The sequence below is a fragment of the Ovis canadensis genome, chromosome 17 (genome assembly GCF_042477335.2).
Source record: "Ovis canadensis isolate MfBH-ARS-UI-01 breed Bighorn chromosome 17, ARS-UI_OviCan_v2, whole genome shotgun sequence".
In the NCBI taxonomy this organism is placed as follows: Eukaryota; Metazoa; Chordata; class Mammalia; order Artiodactyla; family Bovidae; genus Ovis; species Ovis canadensis.
The window spans coordinates 71,133,255-71,159,989 of NC_091261.1; the positions used below are offsets into that span (position 1 = coordinate 71,133,255).

Consider the following 26,735-nt stretch of genomic DNA (forward strand, 5'->3'; position numbering starts at 1 on the left):
TGGGTGCCCTGTCATCTTCTCCCTCTCTGGTTCCCTGGTGGCCCTGCCCAGCCTCACCCAAGCCTCTGCTCCCAGGAGACACACACAACTTCCTGCAAAGGCCGCTCTTAAACATGGCTCCGTGGGCTTTGCTGTCAGATAAGAACCTTAATAATGGTTGGTATTTATATATCGCTTATCGTCAAGGAGCTAAAGGTACTTCATTGATTTTCTCCGCCGCCCCCCAACACCCCGCATCCCACCACACCAACCTTTTTTCTTTTTCTATTTTAATTCCCTTTCAGTATCTCTCTGAGATCATTAGTGTCGGCTTTATTTTCTCCCACACAGTAGTTTCAACCGAAGCCATCCACGTCCCCAGCAGCCTTTCTCCACCAGGAGCAAAAGCTGGCTTGGGTTTCGCGTCCCGGGCCGTGGGGCTTAGGCGGGCCACTTGGCCTCTTGGGCGCTTTAAATTTTCTCATCTGTAAAAACAGGAGGCAGCGACCCTTAACCCACAGTTGTTGTACCTGGAAACGGTATGTTTAAAAGCCCTAGCACGTCACAGGCACTCTGTTGGTCGCTGGGGTGACAGCCACAATGACAGTGTCTTGACACTCCAGCCATTCATTCTGGGGCTTCACAGGTAGCGGTTCTAAGATCTAAGCCTAATCTTCCAGCTGTTTCAGAAGCCCGCCCTCTCTCGTCACATTCTCAGAAGGAAGGAACAGACGGGCCCACCATCGCCCCTTCCGAGTCCTCCAAAGGATGCTGGGGTTCAGTCTCTCAGTCAGGTCTGAGTCTTTTACGACCCCATGGACTGTAGAGCACCAGGCTCCTCCGCCCATGGGGTTCTCTGGGCAAGAATACTGGAGTGCAGGGCCATATCCTCCTCCAGAGGATCTTGATGGCCCAGGGATCAAACCTATGTCTCCTGCATTGCAGGCACATTCTTTACCATCTGAACCACTGCAGAAGCTCCGCCCCCCCCCCAAAGAATAGTTTTGGTTTTGTTTTTTAAGCTCCTCAGGTCCTGGGACAGCATTTCCTTGGCCATGCAGATGTCTGTCTGGACAGCCCAAACGGGCTGTGACCTCCCCATCAGCGCACCGTCTCTCTGGGACAGGACCCCAACTCCCTGGTCCCTGCCCTCATCCCTTATGGATTGAGGCTGCCCTTCCATCCAGGCTTTCCCAGCCGAGCTCTCATATCCCACTTCTCCAGGCCACGTGAGCATGGCTCCTTCAGCTTCTCTCCATCAGCTTTATTCTCCACCTTTTAATTATTTTCCTCGCCTTTCTCCGGACCCTCAGCTGCTTACCATGCATAGGGCGTCCACAGCTTGCAGTGCTCTGCGGAGAGGGAGGAATTAACCTCACCAGTCTCTCCCTCTGTCTGTCTCTCGTGCACGGGCACGCACACACACACACACGTGCGCACGTGTGAGCGCCCCTGAAAGGAGCCAGGCACAGGAGGTTGGAGCCCCTGTGGGCAGACGCAGGGGGGTTGCACACAGTACAGAGGTGGAAGGAACTGGAACTCAGTCAGCTGCCCTCACTGCGATCTCAGGCAAGTCACTGGACCCCTCAGAGCCTACACGGGGCAATCCTTGCCCCCTCCTACACTTAGCTTTCCTGCTTCACGCCAGGTAGGCCCACACCCCAGGGACAGAAAGTCCCCGCTCCTGAAAGTGGTCCCCTCCAGATAACTGAAGGAGGTGAAACACTGGGCAGTCCCCGGCTCACTCTCCAGCCCTGCTGCCTACTCGCAAGAAGCACTTGCCTCCCTGAACCTCAGTTTCCTCATCTGTAAAATGGGCATGGTGAGACCAATGATAATGAATGTTTGTGCTATTGGTGTGTGTACCCCGTGGCCTGGTTCCTCCACCCTCCAGGTTTGGGTGTGATGTCCCTAGTGGTCATGTCCCCCTTCCACCAGGGGTACTGTTTCTTCATTCCAAAACTACCTTCAGACATCCACGCTGAGCCAGGCCCAGGGTGCCTAGCCACAGATCCAGTGATGAGCAAGATAGAAAGATGTGGTTTCTGCTCTTGCAGAGCTGGGTTCCAGCCTCAGAGGGAAGCAGAGGATTACTCTGGTGTCCGCATGGCAGCACCCTGAAACACAGTGGGCCCTCGAACCCCAAGCAGATCAGCCAAGGCTGTTGCCTTAAGTCAAAGCCTAAAAGAGCCTGGAAGCTGGGGCAGGAGTGGAGGGCCGGGCGGAGAGACCAGCACACCCATAGGTTGTGTCTGTCCAACGCCCAGCATGGCCTGGACACAGATGGGTGCTTGCCAAGGCCCCCCTGCGCCAAGAGCCTTCTCAGACCAGGTGTGGATCCATCCGGTGCTCCTGCCCCTGCAGCCCCCGTGGCTTTCTGAAGAACTTGGGGCCAAAGGGCTGCTTATATTTACCAGAAGGGGCCTACCAGAAAGTGTGCGTATCCCCTGCCTTCCGTGTCCAAGGCCAGCCCTGGAGGAGGCGCTAGGGCTTCGCTGGAGAAAGAGGCAGCGTGTCTGTTGTGGGGCGCGTCGGCCTTTAGGTGGCAGAATAAAGCAGGGTTTGTGGACTGGGCTCCGCTGGGTGCTCTCCCACCTCACCGTCCTGCTCGTCCCCACCTGCCCAGCCCCTGGGCCCTTCCAAGTCGGCCATGAGCCCCAACTAAGGGTGGGGGTGTGGGGGGTGTTGGGAAGACTGACAGGGTGCCCCCCAGCCCCTCCCCTTCCGGCAGGCCAGCCTCCTCACCAGCAGCAGCACCCCCACCCCCTGCTCAGAGAGAGGCCAGGAGGGGGAGCGAAGCGGCCGGGCGCGCGCCAGGGAGACGTGCAGATTCATTTTGAGGCCTCATAATGCCGCATTTACACACCATCCTGCCTCCAGAAATTGGGCTGGCCGATGCCTGGTCATGCTGGCAGGGCCGCAGGTTAACTCCTCGGATTTAGCTTAGATCATTTCACGAGAGCTTACGGCCTTTACTGTGTTTTTTTCGCCCAATCGGTCTCTGGCCCTGAGGCGTCCTAGACCGTTGTGGGTAGGCGCGTATGCCCTGGCACCTGCAAGTGTGTGTAGATTTTCAAATAAAATAATACCTCTCTTCAGATGCCGCACACATTAAATATTTATCGGCAGCAATCTTGTCTGTATATGTTTGATAAACGGACCTGAGGATGGGGTGGGGGCGGGGGGAGTGAGACGGGGTAAAAGCAAGGGAGGCCCCATCCTTTTGTCCCGGGATTTCTCAAAGTTATCCTTTTGGGGCGGGGGGTGGAAAGGAGGGGAGGGGCTGGGGGGATGGCCAGGGACTGTGTTTACCTGTCTGATCCCTGTTGGGAAGGGGCGGGGGGGGCGAGCCATTTTCTCCTCCAGCACTTGGCCTGACTTCACTTAGCACATATCAAAACTCAGAGGCAGGTGGGAGAAGTGGAGTTCAGAGGGTGTGGCTGTGTGTCATTCAAGCGCCAAGCACTGAAGAAGCATTTCAGGTCTCGTGTCTGGGATCAGGGACTCATCCTGCGTACACAGTGCGGCTGTGGAGCCGATTTCAGGTCAGGAGACTGTGCTGACCCCGAGTCCGGGGGCCCCCGGCGCGCACACATGAGCAAGCCCTGGCTGGTCAGATGTGCAGGAGGCTGGATCCCCGGCCCCCCACTTGCTGAACATTTACCCCTGCCCTCCAACTCCCCAGGGGCAAAGGGAGGATGAGTGTGTCCACCCATTAGAAAGAAAGGGAAAAGTCTCCATCAGCCAAGTCGTCCCCGCTGCCGGCATGGTGACCAAGGCCTGAAGGGAGGAGGCCACCCACGCGCCCCCGCCGGGGCACATGCTGGCCAGCGGGGAGCCGGCACTGACCCGAGTGTGTGCACACCTGTCTGTGCACACGTGTGTGGTCTGTAAGCACCCCACTCTTCTGGCTGGCAAGGATCAGCGAGTGGGGATCGGTCCTGGCCCCCCCTCATGTCTGCCCCTGACCCGGCTCCAGTGCAGGCAGTTCTGAAACTCGCATGTTTTTGTTCCAGCACCTTTGGGGAGCTGAAGACCGTCCGCTTGCCGAAGAAGGTGACCGGGACCGGCACGCACAGAGGCTTCGGCTTCGTCGACTTCCTCACCAAGCAGGATGCGAAGGTGAGACCAGGGTCCCTCCCACCCAGCTTCTCCTTTCTGGGCCATTTTGCCAAAGAAGCAACAAGGCCTCTTAACAGATGTGGGTGCCCCTACCCACCCCCCGCCGATGTGGGTTTCCTCTCCCCTCCTCCCCACAACCCTGCTAATTTGTATGATGTCCTTGGAAGAGAAGACCCTGGGTTTTGTGTTGGAGGAAGGGGCAGTTCAGGGTCCCGGCTACTGCAGGTCAGACAGCAAGCATGGGAGACAGTGTGGAGAGTGTGGAGGGGAGCCGGTGGGTGGTACTCAGTGAAGAGGCCACCAGACAGCCCAGTGGGAACCCCTGGGGTCACCTCTATGCCCACTTCTTCCCACTGGTGCCTGGGGCTTCTGTTTTGTGCTGGTTTCAGGTCAGGCCAGGCAGGCGCTGCTATGTGTAAGCACGGGTGCAGAGCTACTTGGAGAGAGCTTTTATTTTTGAAGCAAGGCGGCCTCTCTGGGTTTGGGGCTTGGTGCACGGGGGTCCTGAGTCCTCATCCTCTCTCCCCAGCAGCAGAGAGGGCAGAGGCTATGTGACCCAGGGTTCATTCAGCTGTGTCCGTGGTCGCTGGGCCGTGGCGCTGTCACCGTGGGCTCACTCTGTGAGCCGTGCCACAGCCCGCCCGCCCCCACCCCGGCCTGTCTTCCCTTGAGGGCTCAATGCAGCAGGGGGCAGCTCACACTGAGGGCTGGCACGCGCCCTGCCTGCGACAAGGCATCTTCGGAGAAGCAGGGTGTTGGTTGGGAGCACACCCATTGGCCTGCTGCAGGGGTGGAGCTGGAGGTGGCAGCTCAGGGACACAGCTGCGGCCTTTGTGGGCCCTGGGAAACATGCAAGGCAGAGAGGGTGCCCTGGGACCCCAGCAAGCCTGCCAGCCAGCCACCTTTGTCTCTCAGCGTCTTGAACTCAAGTGCCTGCTTTGTTGACACGTGGCCATGTTTGTCCAGACATCTGCTCCTCTTTCTTCTCGCCTGGCAGCCCTTCCCTTGCCTCCGGTCCTCGTGCAGGAGAGACCGCACCCCCTGCTTGCAGCCGGCCCATGCACGGCCTTGACACTCACCATAAGGGGTGCACCTGTGGGGGGGCCCCACGCTGGCTGGGCAGGAAGCTGGGAACAGCATGTCCAGAGCACAGCTCCTGACGGCTGGCCACTCTGCTTTACCAGCTCTGCCCTGTTCCTCAGTCTCCTCGTCTGTAAAAAACGGGGCGATGACAGGTCCCATGGTCACAGAGTGAAGGCAGATGGTGACACGATCCTGGCACACGGTGCTCATTCATGCCAGCCCAGGTGCCTTCAGGACCACCAGCTCTCCATCCGCGGACAGGAGAGGAGAGGCCTGCAAAGTAGTGCTTCTCCACTGCATCCGTCAAGCCCTGAGCTTCCGTGTTTGTGTAGAACCGCCGTCATCTGCTCTTTGTAGGGAGACTGTGACCAGAGGAGAAATGAAGGGGCTTCACTCCTGGTCCCTGAATCACATCTTTTATTCAGGGATAGTTGGGTTTCCCAGGTTGCTCAGTGGTAAAGAATCTGCCTGCCAATGTAGGAGAGGCAAGAGATACAGTTTCAGTTCCTGGATCAGGAAGATGCCCTGGAGGAGGGCATGGTAACCCACTCTAGTCTCCTTGCCTGGAGAATTCCATAGACAGAGGATCCTGGTGAGCTACAGTCCATGCGGTCGCAAAGAGTTGGACACGGCTAAAGCTACTTAGCATGACACAGCACAGCAGGGCTGGCCGTCAGGGCACAGACTCTACAGCCAGGATCCTAGCACTTACCTGCAGTATGACCTTGAGGGGGGGTCCTACATGCCTCAGTTACCCCCCGTATAAAACAAGAACGGGACTTCCCTCATCCTGTTGTCCTGAGGTTTGGATGAAGTGATAGTCTCAGAGTGGGATTTGGCTTCTGTGAGCTCTGTGTGTTAACTGCAGTGAGGAGGAGGATGGTGAGGGTGATGGTGGTGATGATTTGAGAAAAAGGCATAGAAGGAGCAAAGAGAAAAGTTGTCAGCACTCCTCCAGCTGGAAGCTGAGGCCTCTCCCCAGAGCTTGACGGCAGAAATAACGTGGCTCTCAGGGCCCAAAGGGTGGGACCAGACGTGAGCTCCCAGCCTTGAAATTCCACGTGCCCCCCGTCCCCAGGACACAGTCAGTATTGCTTTGTTCCCTGGGATCATTAGAACGGGGCAGGGAGGCGGGGGTCCGCAGGTGGGCAGGGCAGTGCCAGCGCCTCGCACTGGAGGCCAGGCTGCAAATGTTCTCTGCCAAGCCCAGCACAGCCCTCTGCCGATTCATGGAGGTGGCTCCTCCTCCCCCCCCCGCACCCCCGCCCCCATCCCTTCTCTCCCTTCCATCCTGGGCTCCAGGAGGAGAAAGGGCAGCTGAGGACAGCGAGGATGCAACCCCACACCCCTCCGGGATTGGCTCTCACTGCCCCTCACCTCACACAGGCGGCAGCCGGGCTCCTGAGCTGTCCGTCCCCGACGTCCCCGTCTCTCAGGCCCTTTGTGCCGCCGAGGAGCAAGCTGGTCTCCCGTAAAGTCTGAACCCACCAGGAGCGCGCCTCTCCTGCAAAGATCCCTTTGCTCTTTTTGCTTCCCGGAGAAGCCGCCGTGCCTTCTCCCTCTCTTTCTCCCCGTCTGTCTGAAGAACTTTATTGTCTCCCGAGTGGAACATTTAGCGCTCTCCACTGACCCATAGCGCTGTGCGTGCTGCCTGTCGGTGAATAGGATTCTGAATATTGTAAATACCTGGTTAGCTCAAGGGTGGGCGTGAGTTTGAAGAGGGAAAGCAACGCTGGAAGGAGACATTGAGTTAGAAAACCCCAGAGATCCTTTTTTTTCCTTCTCCAAAGACAGCACTCATGGGAATCCCAGGGCTGGCAGAGGGGCCTCCCGGGACCTCTCCCCCTCCCCCATTTCTCAGGGCAAGCACCCTCCCGACCCCAGCGGTTCTCCCTTTGAAGACCTGCTTTAGAAACCCTTTCCAGGTCTTGACTGACCCCTGGCCATTCGGCTCCCTCACCAAGGGCTTCATTTCATCCCCGTTTTTCTCTCCCACGTGAAGGTGAGCAGTCAGGCACTGTCTTGGCATCAGCAGTGACTGAACCTGGAGGTGTAAGCCTCCCACAGGGACCCCAAGAAGTCCTCAGACAGGAGAAAAGGCAAAGAGGAGGAAAAAAGGGGGAGGGGGACTCCTACGAGGGGCAGAGGCGGGGAGGAAGTAAAGGCCGATCGCAGCACCTTGGGTCCGGAGAGCAGTGAGGAGATGAGGGCTGTGAGCCCAAGTGTGTGACTCTGGGCACAGGGCTCCTCCCTGGCACCAGCTGGTCCACTTCACCAGCTGGCAGAGGAGAGAGTTAGGCTCCCCAATCAGTCCCCAGAGGTATGCCCCCAGCACCCACGTCTCTCTTTGGGCCCCAAGCACCAGCCATCTGCGTCCTCCCCACACCCAGGGATTCTCAGTCTTCTGACCTTGCTCCATGACCCCGTGTTCCAACCCAGCATATCCTGGGGAACTCCATCATCTGTCTGCCCCTCACTCCCAGGGTCAAGCACACACCCCCAAACAGGAAAGAGAATGCTAGCATGAGGCTCCACGGAGAGCTCAGGGTAACCAGGCAACTGAGGACAATAGTCAGAGGCTCTAGCGACGGCCGGGAAGGCTCTGTGTGTGACACGTACGTGGCACACGCATTGTCTCATCCCAACCTGCAGCAACCCCGGAATGCGGGAGGGGTTTGCATTAACTCGCTCCCCGGTTTCTCCGAGCACCGGCTAAGCTCTGTGCGTAGAGGGCCGTGGGAAGCCGGGACCTGGCTCTCGCTGAGATGCTAAACTGGGGGTGGGACCTGGCCGTCAGCCCCTATCACAGGCTCCCGAAACTGGCAGGTTCTCCCAAACCTAGGGCATTTCACCAGCCCCTGATGCCCCAGGCATAAATGTCAGCCCCTCTGGGGACTGCTTATTATCTGAGCCTCCAGGTGCAGTGAGCCTGCCTGTCTCAAAGAACCTTCCCCCACGTGCTGGAAAGAAGCAGGGATGAAGGTTGGTGAGAGCAGACGGGAAGTCCCAAGTTCAGTGGTCTTCTCCCGTGGCCTGGGTCTTCCCTTTCATGTAGGGGTATTTGTAGTGTCTCAGGCTCACACAGGTCTCTGGGCCCTGATGATGTTTCTGGAAGGGGAGCCCCTTGGCACCGATTTAAAAAGCACATCCACTTCTAAAAGCCCATCTGGGCGTTTGCATGCATAGGCTTAAGGAAGCCATTTGACAGATGGAAAAACTAAGGTTCAAAGGGATGGGGCCACTTGGCCAGAGCTGAGAAGCCCCACATGTCCATTTGATTCCAAAACCCACGTGTTAGCACTTCCTCCCTTCATTCACATATTCACTTACAGCGAGTGTTGGCTGCAACCAGATGGTGTGCCCAGCCCCTCTGCCCCAAACCCCCAACCAGCCCCAACCCCCCTAAAGAAAAGGACTCACCAAGTAGACATTTTGGAGGAAGGCCAAAAGGCTGGGCCTTAAATCGTCTCTTGGGAACAGGCCCAGGATGGAATCAGCTCCTCCAGGGGCCCCAGAGAAGTAGCGGGCATCCCTTTAGCGGCCTCCACAGCCCCAGTCTCCATCCAGCCCTCGCAAGCCTTGGAGGAGGCAGCTTTCTACCTGGACGGGCGACCTGGGATTCCAGACCAGCTGTGTCCCCGGCCCATTGGCCAAGAGGCCACCAGTAGCCATTGGGATTCCATGTAGAAGCTGCCACCTTCTCCGTCTTTACCTGGACCGCCGGTCAGTCACTGAGAAGAAGAACAGACTTGAGGCTCAGCAACCAGAACATTCTTTTTTTTTCTCTTTTCCTCCCCATGCATGCGCCTTTAATTTCTCCCTTCTCTGAGCCCACCGAGCCTTTGTACTTTTGCAGTTGCAGCTGTTTTTATTTGCCATCGCTGCTGTTGTTTTAAAAGGTCTATTTTCACATGGAATGTTATCCAATTAGCAGAGCAATGTGTTGGCTTAAATAAACACTTGGGGGGAGCCGGCAGTAGGGAGATGGGATGGCGGGCGGGTTGGCAGGCAGTGTTCTTCTCACTGGTAAACAGCCGCAGCTTTAATTGGGGGGTCGCCAGTTGACGTCTCCTTTCCCACTTCTCACTTTTCGCACGCTGCCAGCGGTGGGGGAGGGCAGGGAGGGATGACGTGGGCACACGGCCTCAGGCCCACTGCAGTTGGGGTGATGCTGAGCGTCTCGTAGGGGGAGTCCCACCGGGCCTCTCCGCACCTATGGACTTCGCCTTGCAAATTCCACCAAAACAAGACCAGTGGTGGGAAGAGGTGATGGCGAGCAAGCCAGACAGAGCTTCTCAAGGCGGAGACAGCCGCCTCCTCGCTGGGTGCCTGGCCGTGGTGCAAGCCCCATCAACAGTGATTGCCACCAGGCTAGTGATGGTGTGCGGTCTGCACACATTTGCTTATCTGAGTGCAAGGACTGCAGAGAGTACAGCCTGCTCCATGGCCCCCAGGGAGTGCAGCCAGGGACTGAAGGGAACACGGCCCCTTGGGAATGAGGAATCCAGGCTGTGTCCTCCCCCGGGCGGCCCATGTTCTAGAAAGGCAGGGTGGCATGGTGGTTAGCAGCGTGGCATATGGAATCAGAGCTGCCTCCTTCCATCTGTGTGAATGTGCGCAAGGGGTTTTATGTCCTCGCACCCCAGGTTACTCATCCCCCAACAAGAAATAATAGTACTACCGCTTGAGACAGCTGTGAAGGTTAAGTGGAAGGATGCGTGCCAAGAGATTGCCATAGGCTTCGACAGAGGGCACCAGATAAAGAGAGGCAGTGGTGTGCTCTGGGCCCCCTGTGAGGTGGTTTCGCTGCACTTTGGAGACTGGGTGTCAGTTGCCTTTGTTTCCTTAACTGGACACAAATCCAGGAATTAGGGTGCTGTCCCCACTGGTCTCTTGAAGCATGTGTGTTAAGTGTGTGCATTCGTGTCTGGGGGGGGTTTATTTATTCTTAGTTTTGACTGTACTGAGTCTTCATCGCTGTGTGGGCTTTTCTCTAGTTGTGTCGAGCGGGGGCTACTCTCTAGTTGTGGTTCGAGAGCTTCTCACAGTTGTGGCTTCTCTTGTCTCTTGTTGTGGAGCACCGGCTCTAGGCGCATGAGCGTCAGTAGTTGTGGCATTCAGGCTTGGTTGCCCCACAGCATCTGGGATCTTCCTGGACCAGGAATCGACCCGTGTCTCCTGCATTGGCAGGTGGACTCGTAACCTCTGGACCAACAGGGAAGTCCTCATGCTTGTGCTTTAGTTGCATGTTTTGCCTAGTTCCTATCATCAGGGCCCAGGACTAAAAGAAAACACCTTTGAATCCTGAGCCTTGCACTTGAGAGCAAGGATTTGGACTCAGCCAGCACATCTATGGGCTGAGAACCCGGGATCAGGACAAGCCACCCTCCTACAACAAGCAGATGTGCATCCATCGCCACCGGGCGTGAGTGGTCCGAAGCATCCCCGCATGCTGCCCGTGCCCCTCTGTCCCTCCGTATGTCCTGAAGCTGCCCCAACCCCCTGGGGTCAGAGTGGAGGCCACAGGGCTCCACCGCTCTGAGAAGGGCTCGGGTTCTGATGTCCTCATCTCAGATTTACTCAGCGATCTAGACCAGTTCCCAAGGAACGGTAGCCAGCCCAGCTGAGCTGAACGGCCTTTCTCCCTCCCAGCAGCACAAAGTCATCATCATCTTAAAATCAGATTACCAGGAATTCCCTAGCAATTCTGTGCTTAGGACTTCAGGCTTTTGCTGCCGAGGGCCCAGGGTTCAGTCCCTGGTCGGGGAACTAAGGTCCTACAAGGCGTTGTGGCACAGCCCAAAAAAGCAATGATGAAACTGAACTACGAAGGGCAGAATCACAGGTCCGGGCAAGCACAGGCCCTGAGTGTGTGCCAGGCGCTGGATTAAATGCCTAGTCATGTACTCTCGGCCTCAGGAAGCCTGAAGCTCCACCACTTTGTAATCGAGAAAGTGAACACCGAGAAGTTTCTCGTCAGATCAAAGGCAAGAAAGCACCAAGACCAAGCTTTCTGTGCCACTGTGAAGCCCAGGGCCATCGCCAGACCCCGCCGCCCCACTGCCTGGTCACTCTGGGCCCTCGGCTCCCTGGGGGGCCTCTTTCTCTAGTGGCTCTATTCTCCGTGTCTGAGGTCAGAGGTCGTGTGTCACCTTCCTGTTCCCTGGTTCCGTCCCTTCATTTGGGCTCTTAGTAGGTCCTCTAGTGATGCTGAGTAGAGTTGAGCTGTGTAGATGGATGGATACAAGGTAGAGACATCTAATCATCTGAAAGATTTAGGCACAACAGCCTAGAAAATGGGTCCCTGAGCGTTCCTTAGAAAACTGCCCTCAGCTCCACAATGTCAGAACTCGGAATGGCCCTAGGTGTTAAGTGGGGTCCCCCAGTCGGAGTCACCAGTGTTGTGCAAAGAACCCCACTTATTCAGGGGGCCAGCTCCTCCCCTGTGGAAGCCAGAAGCAGCTGGAAGATTTGCCAAGAGCTCGCTTATAGGAGTCCGATAGTGTTGGTCCAGGGACAGAAATGATGTGTCCCTCGGGAGCTCGGTCCAAAAGAAGACAATACCGAACGTTCCAGGGTGGCGGCCCCTCCTCCCGGGAGTCGCCGGCCCCTGGTGTCTGACGCCCTCGGCCGAGAAGGAGCTGCGGGCCCCGCTGGGGCCGGCACTCCGAGCTCACGTGGTTGTTCTTGGCTGGCACGGGCCGTGCTTCCTCTAGGCATCGGGGGCACAGATGGTTTGGGACAGGTTGGCGGCATCCATGTTCAGGTGGATCTGGCATGTGCTGAGAGATGCTGCCCTCCCTCTCGGCAGGAGACAGCAGAGGGGCCGAGAGATGCCCTGGTCTTCTCGGGACAGGAGGCCTGGCCTGGGTCCCTGAGACGGGAGTCCTGCCAAGGGCATCGAATGGGCCTTTGTTGCCAGGAGGCAGAGGCCTATCTCCAGGGAGAGCCGAGGAAAGACCTCCTAGCCGGCGCTGGAGGCCAGGGCTCTCGGGGCCCGCAGTTGGTGGCTTAGGTCAGAGGAGGTGAAAGAGGCGTGCTTCTGGGACAGCCAGGGTAGAGAGCCGGGTGATGGGGACAGCTCCGGACCCAGGCCTGAGACCTGCTGTCTGAAGCGGGCCGTCCATCTGCCCGGATCAAGGCAGAGGGACTTCAGGCAGCCATCTGCGTCAGCAAACATAACCCAACCCCAGATGGTTCCAGGGAAGAGAGATTCGTGGAGGGGTAGGAAGGGCTCGGGCTCGCCAGGGACCATGCAGTCCACCAGCGCCCCCCCCCCCCCCCCCCGCCCCGGGCCAGTGACAGTGGGAGCTGCCGCCACCTCAAGCTAAGGGACCTTAAAGGGACAGATGAGGGCTTGAGCTGTCAAGGGGGAGCCACCAGCAGGAGCTGTCGTCCTTGGCAGAGGGAGCAAGGGAGAAAGTCCCCCGACCTCTCCGACCCCTCCCTCCAGCCTCCCATATGCTTGTCCTAAATCGAACCCAGGGCCCATGAGCCCTGGTTATCCCCCACAGGAGAGTCACCCCGGAGAGGGGGTTGCAGAGGAAGAGCAGAAATAACCAGCACAGGCATGTGGGACCGTGACAGGAAGTAGCCCTGAAGTGGCCCAGTTAGGGCTGGGTGTCTCGTCTTCCGGGGCCTCCTCCTCTTTGCCAAGCCACTGCGTCCTCAGAGTTCTGTTCTGCACCTTCAGGCTTTGGCCAGCCAGGACCAATCTCAGCGTCCCTTCTGGTCTGGAGATGTTTTCAAGATCCTCGGTGGAGAAGACTCCAAGGCTTGCTCTGTACCTACTGAGCATGTGTTGCCCCGAGCAGTGTGCCGGGGATAGCAAGGATAGAGACCTCCCTTGGAAGTCCAGGTCAAGCTGGGGAGCCCGGTGCACAAGCAGATGCTGGAAGACAGCTGGGGGCGCAGGGCACAGCATGGGGGGTGCTAGAGTCTGTAGGAGGGGAGCAGGGGGCCACCAGCAAGTCGGCTCTGGAGGGGAGCCCTTCCGAGGCTGAGGAGAATGTTGTGAAGGCCCAGGGATGGAACCTGTAGAGGCAGAAAGGGATAAGTAAGAAGGACCTCGCGCTGTGCTGTGCTTAGTCGCTCAGTCGTGTTCGACTCTGCAGTCCACGGACCGTAGCCCACCAGGATCCCCTGTCCGTGGGGATTCTCCGGGCCAGAGTACTGGAGTGGATTGCTGCGCCCTCCTTCAGGGGATCTTCCCGACCCAGGGATCGCACCCAGGTCCCCATTTACAGTCTGAGCCACCAGGGGGCCCAAGGATACTGGAGTGGGCAGCCCATTCCTTCTCCAGGGGAATTTCCTGACCCAGGAATCGAACCAGGGTCTCCTGCGCTGCAGGCAGATTCTTTACCAGCTGAGCTACCAGGGAAGCCTGAGAAGGGCCTTGACGTGCCTACAAGTTTTGGCCTCAGTTTTCCTCTCCTTGAAATGGGAGCATGACCTGTCTCCTCATGAGTAGGCTGAGGTTATGTGCTTAGAGTTCTCTGGAGCCCAGCAGATCTGTAATCCTGGGTTTGCAGCCCCTTGGATGGCAAGGGAAGAACACGGGCACCAGAAGCAGGATTTGGCGAGAAGCAGGGAGCTGGGAACAGCTGACTTTCCACTTCCTCCTCCGTTGGAACACCCAGCCCTGCACAGAGCCCTGGGCAGCCTGCCATGACTGAGGCCCCATGGGCACGCCAAGCCTGGAGCTGAGGTCTGGGAGGCTTTTCTCTGAGGAGAAGGTGGTGTGGGTTGGGAGGAAGCTGCTATCAGACAGCAGTCCAGAGAGGCTGGAGCTGTGCCTGGAACCTTCCCCTGCACTGGTCCAAAAGCTCGAAGGTCTGGGGCTGGGTCTCCCCCTCACCATTCCCCTGGCTCAAATATATAACAGACTCCTCTGGGCTCTTTTTTTTTTTTAAGCAGATCGTTCTTTTTAAATTAATCAGTTATTTCTGGCTGCCCTGGGTCTTCCTTGCTGTGTGCGGACTTTCTCTAGTTGCAGCGAGTGGGGGCTCCTCTTCGTCGTGCACAAGTTTCTCATTACAGCGGCTTTTCTTGTGGAACACAGGCTCTAGGCTCGCGGGCTCAGGAGTTTCGGCTGCCAGGCTCTAAAGCACAGGCTCAGTAGTTGTGGCGCACGAGCTTAGTTGCTCCACAGCACGTGGGATGTCCCGGGCCAGGGATCAAACCCATGTGCCTTGCATTAGCCGGCAGATTCTTAACCAGTGGACCACCAGGAAAGTCTAAACCATTTCTTTTTGTAAGTCCTTACTGAATTTGTTAACAATATAGTTTCTGTTTTATGTTTTGGTGGTTTTTTTTGCTGGCTCCAAGGCATGTGGGATCTTAGCCCCCTGACCAGGAATTGCACCCCCTACAGTAGAAGGTGAAATCTTAACCACTGGACCACCAGGGAAGTCCCCGGGCTCTTTTAAGGAAGCCCAAATTACTCAGGATTATCCAAGGCCAGTTCTAGCCAGGAATCACTGTCCTTCCTGCCTGGGACAGTTTGAGGCCACCACATTCCAACCAGCAAGGCAGTGGGGCTGGAAACACAGCCTGATTTCCTACTCACCTGAGGGGATTAGAACCAGGAAGGGTAGTTCTGCTATTTTTAGAGATTCACATATTGTGCTCTAACCTCAAATACAAAAGAGCTTTCATAGCCTACTTACTATTGTTCCTGCTCTTCAGCGTGGCAATGGGAAGTCGGGGACACATGTCATAATAATAACAACAGCCAGCCTTTAGTGAGAATTAGCATGTGCCAGGCAGTGCGGTGTTAGACTTAATAGTTCATTGAATCTGCGCAACCATTCTTCTCTTCTACCTCTAGACTTACACATGGGGAATCTGAAGCTCAGAGAGGTTAAGCAGCTTGGCCAAGATCACACAACTTACAAGTGATGAAGCAGGAATTTGAACCATAAGTAGACTTAGACTGTAAAGAATCTGCCTGCAATGCAGTAGACTCGTGTTCGATCCCTGGTTCGGAAAGATCCACTGGAGAAGGGAATGGCTACCCACTCCAGTAGTCTTGCCTGGAGAATCCCATGGAGTTCATGGGGTCATGGGAGTCAGACATGACTGAGCAACTAACACACAGACACAGCCCAGATCCAAGACCCCAGACTTAACTGCCATGCATCCTCATGTCTTAGAGTGAAAAGCCCTTCCAAAGAGAAGGGATGAAAATTTGAAAGGGGTGATGGGAGGCCAGGAGACAGAATTTTTGGCAATTCCCACAATGAACAGGGCTTTCCTGGTGGCTCAGCCGTAAAGAATCTGCCTGTAATGCAGGAGACACAGGTTCAGTCCCTGGGTTGGGAGGATCCACTGGAGGAGAAAATGGCAACCCACTCCAGTGTGCTTGCCTGGAGAATCCCATGGACAGAGGAGCCTGGTGGGCTGCTGGGGTGAGCCTGGTGGTCGATCCATGGGGTCGCAAAGAGTCAGACACGACTTATCGACTTTACCACCACCACAGTGAGCAGAGACTGCTCCAGGCTTTGTGCGGCACTGGAATGGAGAGCGGGTAAGAAAGAAACACAGATGTGATGACTGGAGCCAGAGAGAGGCTGGGGTTGGAGCATCACGCCTGGACCCTCCTTCCAGGCTCCATTATCACTTCTTCGGACTCTGACTTAATAACCCCTCCCAGAGGCCGCCGTTTGGCCACCCGCACCCGACTGTATCCACGAGACCACCGCTCCTCAGGGACGCTGGCACCAGAATGGAGTACCCACCATGCCAGACTCCCAACCAATTTCTCTCCCCTCTCTTAAAACCCCAGCTCCCCCAGTCAGGCTGTTTCTCTGCCTTGCCAGCTGAGAACGCGTGTGTTTTAAAGCTCTGAATGGGCCATTTCGGCTCGGAGTCCAGATGCATTTTTATATCTGTGTGGGAAAAAAATGCAGAGGCTCGGCTGGCAGTCAGAAAGAGTTTTTAAATTAACGTTTTAAAAAAAAAGGGAAAGAAAGTTTCCCGCACCTGTCCCCGCTCAGAAAAGCACAGAGAAGAACAGAGGCATTTCTTTGATTTGGCCCCACCCACATTTAATCTTTAAGAGATAACCTGTCCCACCCAGGTGCTTTTCAGATGCAGCTGTCTATCAAATACCTACCCTGTGCCACCCTCGGGGCTCATACTGTGTAAGTTGCACAAGTAACCCCATTTCACAGGTAAGGAAACTGAGGCTCATAGTGGGGCAGTTGTCTTACCCAGGGTCACGCTTGTCTTCCTAGGCTGCCATGGCTTAAAACAGCAGAAATGTCTTCTCTCACGGTGGGTGCTTGCTAAGTTGCTTCAGTCATGTCCAAGTCTTTGCGACTCCATGGACTGTATAGCCCACCAGGCTTCTCTGTCCATGGGATTCCCCAGGCACAAATAGTGGAGTGGATTGCGGTGCCCTCCTCCAGGGATCTTCCCGACTCAAAGATGGAACCCGCATCTTTTATGTCTCCTACATTGGCAGGAAGGTTCTTGATCGCTAGCGCCACCTGGGAAGCCCTTAGTGTCACGGCCAGAAATCCAAGATCAAGGTGCAGAAGTGTTGGTTTCTTCTCAGGAAATCTCTGTTCCACGGCCTCTCCTAGCTTCTGGGTGACAGCCAGCATTCCTTGGCTTGTGGACATCACTCCAACCTCAGTCCTCACGGGCATTTACCCTGTCTGTGTCTTCTCGTGGCCATCTCTTGTAAGAATGCCAGTCACACAGGATCAGGGGCCCGCCCTGCTCCACCATGTCCTTGTCTTAATTTAACTGCAGCTGCAAAGACCCTCTCTGCAAATAAAGTCACAACCTGCTGGGGTGTGGAGGGAGTAGGGCCGCCCCTGTCAGGGTTAGGATTTCCATATATCTTCTTTGCGACGGGGACCCAATCCAACCTGTAACCATCACAGTACAGATGAGGTTAGAGAAGGCTTGGTTCCTGTCCAGATCACTTCTGGGTACATGCTGCCTCCTCGCAGCATCGGAGAAGCCAGAGGGACATCCCTCCACAGCGTCTCTTCTCATAGCAGATGGCAGTGACTGCTACCCAGAAGCAAAAAGCAAGACATTGCTGCCAGCTGCTGCTGCTCCCCAGTGCTCACAGCGCCCAGGGACCTGCCCTCTCCAAACTCAGCGCTAACCCAAGGCCCTTCTGCCAAGAGAATAAAAAATCAGAGCTGTCTGTGGCGGTAACACCACCTCCAAGAGAACTAGCATCTATTGAGTGCCTGCTGTGTGCCCTTAGGCTGTTCTGGGCACTTTGAGTGTTAACGCTACTCTAGAACCCTAGAGGAGGGTGCTGTTAAAACACCCATTTTACAGATGAGGAAACTGAGGCCCGGGAGGTTTCTTTAGCTAGCCCAAGACCCTTAGGCTAGGAAGTGCAGAACCCGCCCTGCCCAGGCAGAGTGGCCTCAGAGCCCAAGCTCCTGGCCACCAAGCACCAGCAGCCTCTGTGTACATCAGGGGTATTTTGGGAAGGGCCCCAGCACAGAGCCGTTTAGCTCTAGACCCGGTGATACTGAAGATGGAACCTGCCGGTGCCGTACAATTCCATTTATATGAAGAACAAGCAAATCTGCAGACCTGGAAAGTGGACTAGTGCTTGCTGGGGGTGCTGGGGGGTGGGGAGTGGCTACCGGTGGGTCCACAGTTCCTTTTGGGGTGATGATGGTTCAACGAGCTCTAAATGTCCGTGTCCATCACTATTCTGAAACAGGTGTGGGGACGGTCACGTGACTGTGAACAGACTAAAAGCCGTTGCATTGTAGATGGGTGACTCGGGTGGTAGATGAGTTATATCTCAGTAAAGCTGTTAGAAAACAAAAATCAAAAAGAGCAAAGTAGGTAGCATGCAGGGGAGGATCGGGAAGGGTGGAAAGCAGGAGGGAAGAGCTGGGTGGATGCTGGCAGCCCTGAGCGTGTTTCTGCAGAGGGCAGCAGAGAGCCGGGGGACGGAACCCCCAGGGCCGGCAGAGGACTTATCTGCCACCCAGTGTAAGCAAGGGGCCCGTGTGCTTGTCATCGAGGGGCCAGACCAGCTCGGCTTCCTCAAGAGGCGCTGCCCCAGGAAGAAGGTCAGCCGACTGACGGGCTCGCCATCTCCAGACAGGCTGTGACCCGGGAGGGGAGCTGGCCGCCTGGCCCAGGCACCGATCACAGGCCGGGGCGGCGGCTGTTGTGACCACCCCGCCACATGTAGCTCTGCCCTGGTCACGTAGCCCTGTAGTGGGGGAGGAGCGTGCAGTGCCTCCTCACACACCCTCCCCAGGGGGTGGGTGTCCCGGGGCCAGAGCTGGCCTTCAGCTGTGTGGGGCAGGCAGCCAGGCTGCAGGGAGGTCTCCGCTCATGCGCTGTGTCTCTCTCCAGAGAGCCTTCAATGCCCTGTGTCACAGCACCCACCTGTACGGCCGGAGGCTGGTGCTGGAGTGGGCCGACTCGGAGGTGAGCCTGCAGGCCCTGCGGCGCAAGACGGCCGAGCACTTCCACGGTAAGAGGACTGCAGGGGGCCAGGCGCCTGGTCCCCCCGCCTCTCCCGCTCTTCTGCACCTGCTTTCTGTATTCCTTCTGCTTTCTGAGCCGGTGCAGGGCGCTGACCTCTGCGGGTGGCATCAGTGGCCTCCACACCCTTGGTGTTTGCCCGTCGACTCCGGTCATTGGGAGGCCTGGCAGGAAGTCAGGGAAAGGGGGAGGAGCCTGGGTCAGGGTGGTCATCCTCACCACCCCACCCCCACCCCTGCCACCTCCCCACCTGTCCGGGTGCTGCTGGCTAGCTGTCACTGCCACCAAAGGCCACAGCTCCCATCCAGTGGCCCTCTCCACCCAGCAAGTGCTCTCTGTCCAGGGTCCAGTGGCCAAGCCAGGGGCCCCTCGCCCCGATTTCCCTGCGCCTGCTACCCCTTTACTTGTCTGTCCTCAGTTACCCGGTTAGAGCACCGTGTACTTCCTGCCAGGACCACGCCCCACCTCTCACAAACCTGGGTGGTATCACCCGGCCTCGCCGATGACTCAGCCCACCCCCACTAACTATTAGTGAGCTCCTGCCGTGTCCCATGCCAGCAGTGCAGCACTGACCCGGGCGGGTGGTGGGGGCTTGGGTGTAGGTGGAAGGTGCTGGATCCAGAAAGGCCTCCCAGCAGAGGTGACACTTGTGCCCACAGAGGGGCTCCCTGAGGTTAGGAGTGTGACTCATGGAGAAGCAGGCTGGCCGGCATGGCGGGGGCAGGTGGAGTCGGGAGGGTGGCCGGAGGGGCTTACACGAACCTCGCCTTCTCCAGCACATCCTCCAGAAGTGGAATGGAAGCCCTGTGACTGTAGCTCCGCCCATCAGGCTCCTTAGAACACACCCCCCCTCCCCACCCCAGGGGCCTCTCCCATCTAATCCTTCCCCACCACACCTCCCTTGGAGGTCACCATCCCCAAATGCCCAGCAGGACACTGACTTTGCATATGCTCTTCCCTCTGCTCACAATGGCCTTGCCTCAACTTTTTTTGTCAAACTGGTCAGTGCCTATCTAGCCTTTAAGGCCCAGCGCAAAGGACACCTCCTCCAGGAAGCCTTCCCTTTCCCCGCTCCTCAGGTTATCAGTAATGGCTCTGTTCTCTGCTGTTTCCACCTGTGTTCCTACATCTCCTTGCCGCATAGTCATGTATGTATTTACGATTCTTCTCCTCATTGGACCAACGCCTTTCCCATAGTGGATGGAGACTGCATCACTGGGCTCACCTTTGTCACTGATGGGTTGATCTCTGAGCCCCCATGCCAGCCAGGGCCCGTCCAAGACTAGGGAATCCATAAGTAAAGGCAAACGAGAAACCAGAGACGTTAGGGCTAAGTACACAGCCACAAGCACACAACTCAATAAGTCCCCAAATCCTATCTTTATCGACAGCCATTGACAGGCCCAAATGCACCCATCGGCAAATGTTTGTGTAAGGGACTCTTCCGTCCCCCCCCCACCTCCCCTCTCTGGGGCCAGCAGACGATTGCAGGCTCAGCAGTCCTGCCCTGCCTCAGAGAGCAGCCCCCTTCAATAGATTGATCTCCAAAGACAGCCTCCCCCCAGAAGAAAGCCGCAGCCAGAAGCACTTCTGTGAGATTGGCCATCTCCCCAGGTCAGCTGCGGGCCGAGGCCCAGACAGGGGCAGGTATTAGGTTGGCCAGAAAGTTGGTTTGGGGGACTTGCCTGGTGGTCCAGTGGTTAAGAATCCACCTGCCAATGCAGAGGACACGGGTTCGATCCCTGGTCTGGGAACTAAGATCCCACATGCCCTGCAGCCAATTAAAAAGGGTTAGGGTTAGGGCATGTGGGGCCGTGCATGCCACCACGCACCACACCTGCTGAGCCCGCACCCTAGGAGCTGTGCTCCGCAACAGGAGAAGCCACCTCGATGACAAAGCGCAAGTACCACAACTAGAGAGTAGCCCCCACTTACCACAACCAGAGAAAAAGACCGTGTGCAGCCACCAAGACCCAGCAGCCACCAAGACCCAGCACAACCAAAAATAGATTTTTTAAACAGTTTCTTCATGAACTATCCAGAGAAGGCAATGGCACCCCACTCTAGTTCTCTTGCCTGGAAAATCCCATGGATGGAGGAGCCTGATGGGCTGCAGTCCATGGGGTCATGAAGAGTCAGACACGACTGAGCGACTTCACTTTCACTTTTCACTTTCATGCATTGGAGAAGGAAATGGCAACCCACTCCAGTGTTCTTGCCTGGAGAATCCCAGGGACGGGGGAGCCTGGTGGGCTGCTGTCTCTGGGGTCGCACAGAGTCGGACACGACTAAAGCGACTTAGCAGCAGCATAAACTATCTTTTGAAAAACTTGACGATGGTTTGGAAAAGATGGTGTGGAAAAAAAGCAAATGAACCTTCTGGCCAACCTAATGCAATGATAGCAGGAAAAACAGCCGTGGATTTGCAGCCATCGTCCTGTTCATGCTCTCATGGCGCTATGCAGCGGGTGTGATCAGCCCCGTTCTGCAGGCGACAGAACTGAGACCAGCTGAGCGTAGAGGGACTCAGGACAGCTACCGTGTATTAATGATAAGGACTTCTTCTGTGCTGGGGCACCGTCTGTTTGTGACACGCGTCGTCTCTCCCATCCTCACAGCAGCCCCTGCTGCCGTGGGTACTGCTCTCCCCAGCTTGTTGTTCGGTCACTAAGTCGTGTTGACCACATGGACTCCAGCACGCCAGGCTTCCCTGTCCTTCACCATCTCTTGGAGTTTGCTCAAACTCAAGTCTTTTGAGTCAGTGATGCCATCCAACCTTCTCATCCTCTGTTGCACCCCCTTCTCCTCTTGCCCTCAATCTTTCCCAGCATCAGAGTCTTTTCCATTGAGTCAGTCCTTCGCATTGAGTGGCCAAAGTATTCATCTTACAGATGAAGAAACAGAGGCATGGAGAGGTTCCGCTGAGCGCCTCCTAGCTGAGTGTCCTGGGACAAGTCACTGCGGCCCCTGGGGCTTCTGTTTGCCATTCCACAAATGAGGATATGAATCCGTATGGAGTCATGAAATGATCAACGATAACAAGAACAGCACAAGCTGCCTTTTCCCGCCCCCACAACACCCCTAGAATGTTGCTGTTGTTTAGTCACTCAGTCGCGTCTGACTCTTGCAACCCCACGGACTGCAGCCCCCAGGCTTCTCTGTCCATGGATTTCCCAGACGAGAATACTGGACTGGGTTGCCGTCTCCTACTCCAGGGGATCTTCCCGACCCAGGGATCAAAGCCATGTCTCCTGCATTGGCAGGTGGATTCTTTACCGCTGAGCCACCGGGGGTAGATGCCCTTAATCACCCCATTTTACAGATGAAGGGACTGAGGCTCGCATAGATGATGGAACTTGCCCAGGGTCACCTAGATAGTAGGGGGTGGAAGCAGAGTTTGCACTCTCGGACAGCCTGGCTATAGCACCCCATCCTTGGAGTGACACCCGCTCCGTCCCTCCCCAGTAGGCAGAACGCTGTGGGGGAAGCCGGGCAGACACGTCAGCCGAAAACCAGTGCTCTGAAAATGTCAGCCCTCTCACCCACCCGCCCACTGTCTGCTGGATCTCCTTGGGAACGGGGGGTACCCGCAGCGGCCTTAAATACTCAGAATAGGGCTGCTGGCCTGCTGCCCTGCTAGCTGCACCCTTTTCCCGGCTCTGCCCCTTTCCCATGACGAAAAGTACCCAGCTCGTTTGTGTCAAAATCCACATTGTTCAGAGCTTCCAGGGCCCTGGCAGACTTCAACGGCAAGTGGGATCTATGCCCAGTTCCTCCCCCCTGGCCCCAGTCTGTGCCAGGAAGGCACTCAGATCTCAGGTGGAGGCCCTGAGCCCCATTTGCCCAACCCGAACACCGAGGCCACAACAAAGGGCTCCCTGGGGAAGGTGGGCCTCAGAATGAAAGGCCGGCATCTTAACCATTTGGGGGGACCCAGCAGGGAGCTCACTCGTGACACCATGGCCTCTGAGGTGGCCGGAGTGATAGAGAGGCCCTCCATTATGGCTGGTGCAGTCAGCGTGCATCACCCCAAGTTCACCCTCACCTCCGGGGCTCAGCTCCTCCACCAGGCCCGCTGCTCCCCTGGTGGAGACCGTGGGGACAGGGCGCTGCTGGGCCGAGGGCTTCCCAGGCCCTGTGACCAGCTCTTCTCTTCCCTGTCGGTGCCTGACAAGCCGAGGTCAAGGCACACAGCTCCACGAGCAGTTCGGGCCAAGTAATACTCATTACTGTTATTATTCCCATGACAACCTTCATCTGTTAAGCCTCACTCCGTGCCAGGTACTGTCTACGGGCTTTCACAGGTATTAATCCTGCAGAATCCTGGCAGGTAAACACCATCATTATTCTCCGTTTCCCAGATGAGGAAACCGAGGCCCAGAGAGGGCCAGTGACTTCCCCAGGGGCGCCCAGCCACTAGTGGCCAAGTCAGGAGTCAGAGCTGGGCCTCTAGCCATCCTGCCGGCTGCACGTGAGCAGCGGTGTACACGGCCCCTTACGTTTCACCCCAGTCTGTGCAGTGACCTCAGGCAGGTTGCTGTGTCTCGGTTTGCCATCTGTACACTGGGACTAGGGTGTTACCTCATAGGGGAATCGAGGGCTTACAGGAGATGATGCTTCTGAAGCTGTGGGTGCCCAGTGAGAAGGCAGCAGATATTGCATTTTCTCCCCTCCCCTGCCAGGCGCTTACGCGTCCTGTTTTCCTTGCGTTCCTGTGGAGGCAGGCCAAGGGAGGATGCTCTCTGGGCAGAGGAGAGAGACATAAAAAGGAATCCTAGTTTTTAGAAGCCCGGACAACAGGGAATGTGTGAGAGAGAGGGAGGGAGGGAGAGGGGATGAGAATGAAATGCCCATCAGCTGGGCAGGGCATGGGATGGTACATTTGCATCGGATCCTGGATGCCACCTGGTTCCCATGCCTGGCACACAGAAGGCGCTTCTCAGTACACGGTGACAATAAGGAGGAGGAGATGGATTCCTTGCTGATAAAAACTCGTGCTGTCTGGCCATCCGATGTGATCGGCAGAACTAAATGCCCTCAGCCTGCCTGTCTCAACTTCACCACTTACCTAGGGTCCCTTATCAGCAGCCACAAAAGCTCAGAGAAAACCCCCCAGTGCTCCTTCCCCAAGGCAGGGGTGGGCAGTCTTCATTTCATCCACTGGTGTCCCTGATCATGTGGGGCGTTAGACAGTCCCTGGTGAACTGGCGCTTAACGAAACACCCATCAAATGGACCAGCCGAGAGCAGGTCTTTGAAAGTCATTGGAAAAGCTGCCCCAAGTAGGCAAAGCCCTTGACTCCGGACAGTGACGCTTGCGCCCAGGGATGAGCACAACCACCCCGTTCCTCAGTCCCGCCTTCCCGTTGTCTCCCTGCCCCCCTTCCTGGCCGGAATCAGCTATTTCGTCCACAGCTCCGTGGCCCCCCGGCAGGCGAAGTGCTTTTCTTTGGTGCCTTGCATGTAGGAGGGTGAAAAGAGAGAGCACGAAGGCAAGAAAGAGGAAAGGCGGCTACTGGCTGCGTCCCATTCTTCCTGAGCGTGTTACAAACCAGCAGGGTCAGGGCATTGAGAGGCTTTCAGGGCCCCGGCAGGCTGCGGTACCTGCAAGCGCCACCGACAGAATATAATGGTACGGAAGCAATCCGCCTGCAGAACCCTCTGTTTTCGAGCGTGCACAGCCAGGGAGGCCGGGGCAAACAGGCTTTTATTTGGCCGGGAGCGCGGCTCTGCTTCCCAGCGTTGTCTTATTCCAGCTGGGAGACTGATGGGCTGTGGTTAGCGGCTGCACCTTTCACCTCCAGAGCTGGGAGCGCAGACATGACCAGCATGGCAAGTGGCTGGCAGCGCCGCCATCCCCCCACCCGGCCAAGCCAGGCCAGCCTGGGATGTGAGAGCTGCCATCTTCAGGCCCAGGCAGTCACTGGCCTTCAGCATGGTGGCCCTCCCCGCTGGGGAAGTAAGGAGCCCGATTCCTGGGCCCCTGGCTCCATCAGCCTGGCCCACCCACCCGTGACCTGAGATCTCAGCCCAAGTATCAGAGATTGGACTTCTCCCGGACACCTGCTGTCCTGGGAGTTCCCCTGTCACACCCCACACCTTGTCTCCCTGACACTTTAATGAACACAGGTTCCTGTGCCTGATGCATAGTGAGGTCAGACTGAAACGTGAGAAAGGTTTATTGCAGGGCCGTGCAAAGAGACAAGCTGGTTTCTGACCCCAGAAACCCTCAAGCTCCCCTAAGGGTTCCAGCAAAGCATTTTTAAAAGCCTGGTGGGAGGAGGGGATCCCCGGATCCGTGATCAGATCGTGCGTAATTTTCTGACTGATGATGAGGTAGCAGGGCGGTGTCACAGGGGTTAACTTTATCAGTCCTTAGGCTCCAGGAAGCCTGGGGCTGTGAGCTCACGGTCATCAGGTTGTTGTTCAGTCGCTCAGTCGTCTGACCCGTGATCTTATGGACTGCAGGACGCCAGGCTTCCCTGGTCCTCCCCTGTCTCCGGAAGGTTGCTCAAATTCATGTCCCTTTGGGTCGGTGATGCTGTCTAACCATCTCATTCATCTCATCAAGTAGTTAACATCCTCCATTTGATGGGGTGGGTGTTCATATCTGCAAAACAACTGGAGAAATTTGCATCAAATATTGCTGTCTGGACACTTCAGAGAAGAGCTAAAGTAGAGGATATGGGGGAGGGCCTGTCCTGGGAAGGCCCCATAGGGTCCTGCTCTGTTGCACTTTGTGTTCACCTCTGTGGTTTAACCTGGCTACTCCCCAAGAGATGTGATCCTCCAGGGGACATGGTCCTCTCCACGTCCCCTGCCTTATGTTGGCATCCAGCACAGAGCAGGTGCTCACTAACAACCTGTGGGGTGAATAAGCGAACTGAAAAAGTCTGATCATCATAAGGGCCCCTTTTAATGGAGCGTCTAATATGTCTTGGACTCTGTAAGAGCGGCCCTGTGTACTATGCTGCCAGGGAGCCCTAACCTTGACCCTTGAAACCCCACTGGTCAGAAGAGAGGCAGTCAAGTGCCTCCTTGTTAAAGATGAAGTCAGAGAAAGAGAAGAGAGCTTTGTTAAAGATGCACCATGTGCAGGGGGCGGTGCCAGGTTTCATGCACTGTCTCATTTTAGCCTCAAAACTCCCTAGAGAGAGGTGCTGTTCCCGTTTTTCGGAGGTGAAAACGGCCCCAGAAGGGTTGAGTGACTTTTCCTGAGGAGATGCTCATCTTTGCACACTATAGGACAGCTCACCCTATCACCACTGCCGAGACCCCAGCAGTTCCTAAATCCCTAATTATCCCCCCATCTTTTATCAGATCTGGATTCCATGGTCCAAGTAGGACCATGGTTACAAACTACAGCCCACAGCCAGATCCAGCTTAATGCCCATTTTTGTAAACGCAGCTGTTTTTGGCACACAGCCATGCCCATTTTTCACATAAAGTCTCTAGCTGTGTCTTCACACCGGAAGGACAGAGTTGAGTAGTTATGACAGAGACCCTACGGCCCTCAAAGCCCTAAAATATTTACTGTCTCCCCTTTTACAGAAAAAGTTTACAGCCCCTAGAGCTTGTGAAACGGCTGCCCTTCCTTTATGTCTGAAGCCATGTGGGTGGCTAATTCCTCCCACATAACCCCCCTTTCTCAGAGAGTGTACTATTTTAGAGGCATCATAATCACAGTCTCATCCTCCCACCTCGAGGCCTCTGCCTGGGAATCCCCCAGCTTTTCCTGGAGCAGAGGCTCCAAAGCCTTGCTTCCCATTCTGGTCATTCACACCCTCAATTCCCCATTGATCATCTAATTATCCAGCCTTAAGTTGGCAGCAAGGACAAAGCAGCCACCAGAAGAGACAGTCCCTGCCCTCATGGAGCTGGTGTTTGAGTGGGAGAGACTAATGATTTAAAAAGTAATGACAAGAAAGTTCTGATGATCGCAAGCTCTGTGCAGGAAATGTAGAAGGCTAATTTATTCTCCTCAAGGTGGGAAGAGGGAGGAGAGATTCCAAATGTGGTGGTTTTGTTGCAGGAAGGGAGACCCTTTCCAAGGCCCAAGAGCAGGCT

At 56.2% G+C, this 26,735-nt stretch overlaps 1 protein-coding gene across 4 annotated transcripts in view; it reads left to right on the forward strand.

The window, feature by feature from the left end:
- Window positions 1-26,735, forward strand: part of RBM19 (RNA binding motif protein 19) — a 121,465-nt gene that overhangs the window by 82,000 nt on the left and 12,730 nt on the right. For all 4 annotated transcript variants that reach the window (XR_011250032.1, XR_011250031.1, XM_069558310.1 and 1 more), the window contains exons 22-23: window positions 3,996-4,101; window positions 18,538-18,658. Coding sequence is in view for 2 of the 4 variants with exons in the window: in XM_069558310.1 (XP_069414411.1) it covers window positions 3,996-4,101; window positions 18,538-18,658 (227 nt within the window). In the remaining 2 variants the exon portion in view is untranslated. The remainder of the gene's footprint in view (window positions 1-3,995; window positions 4,102-18,537; window positions 18,659-26,735) is intronic.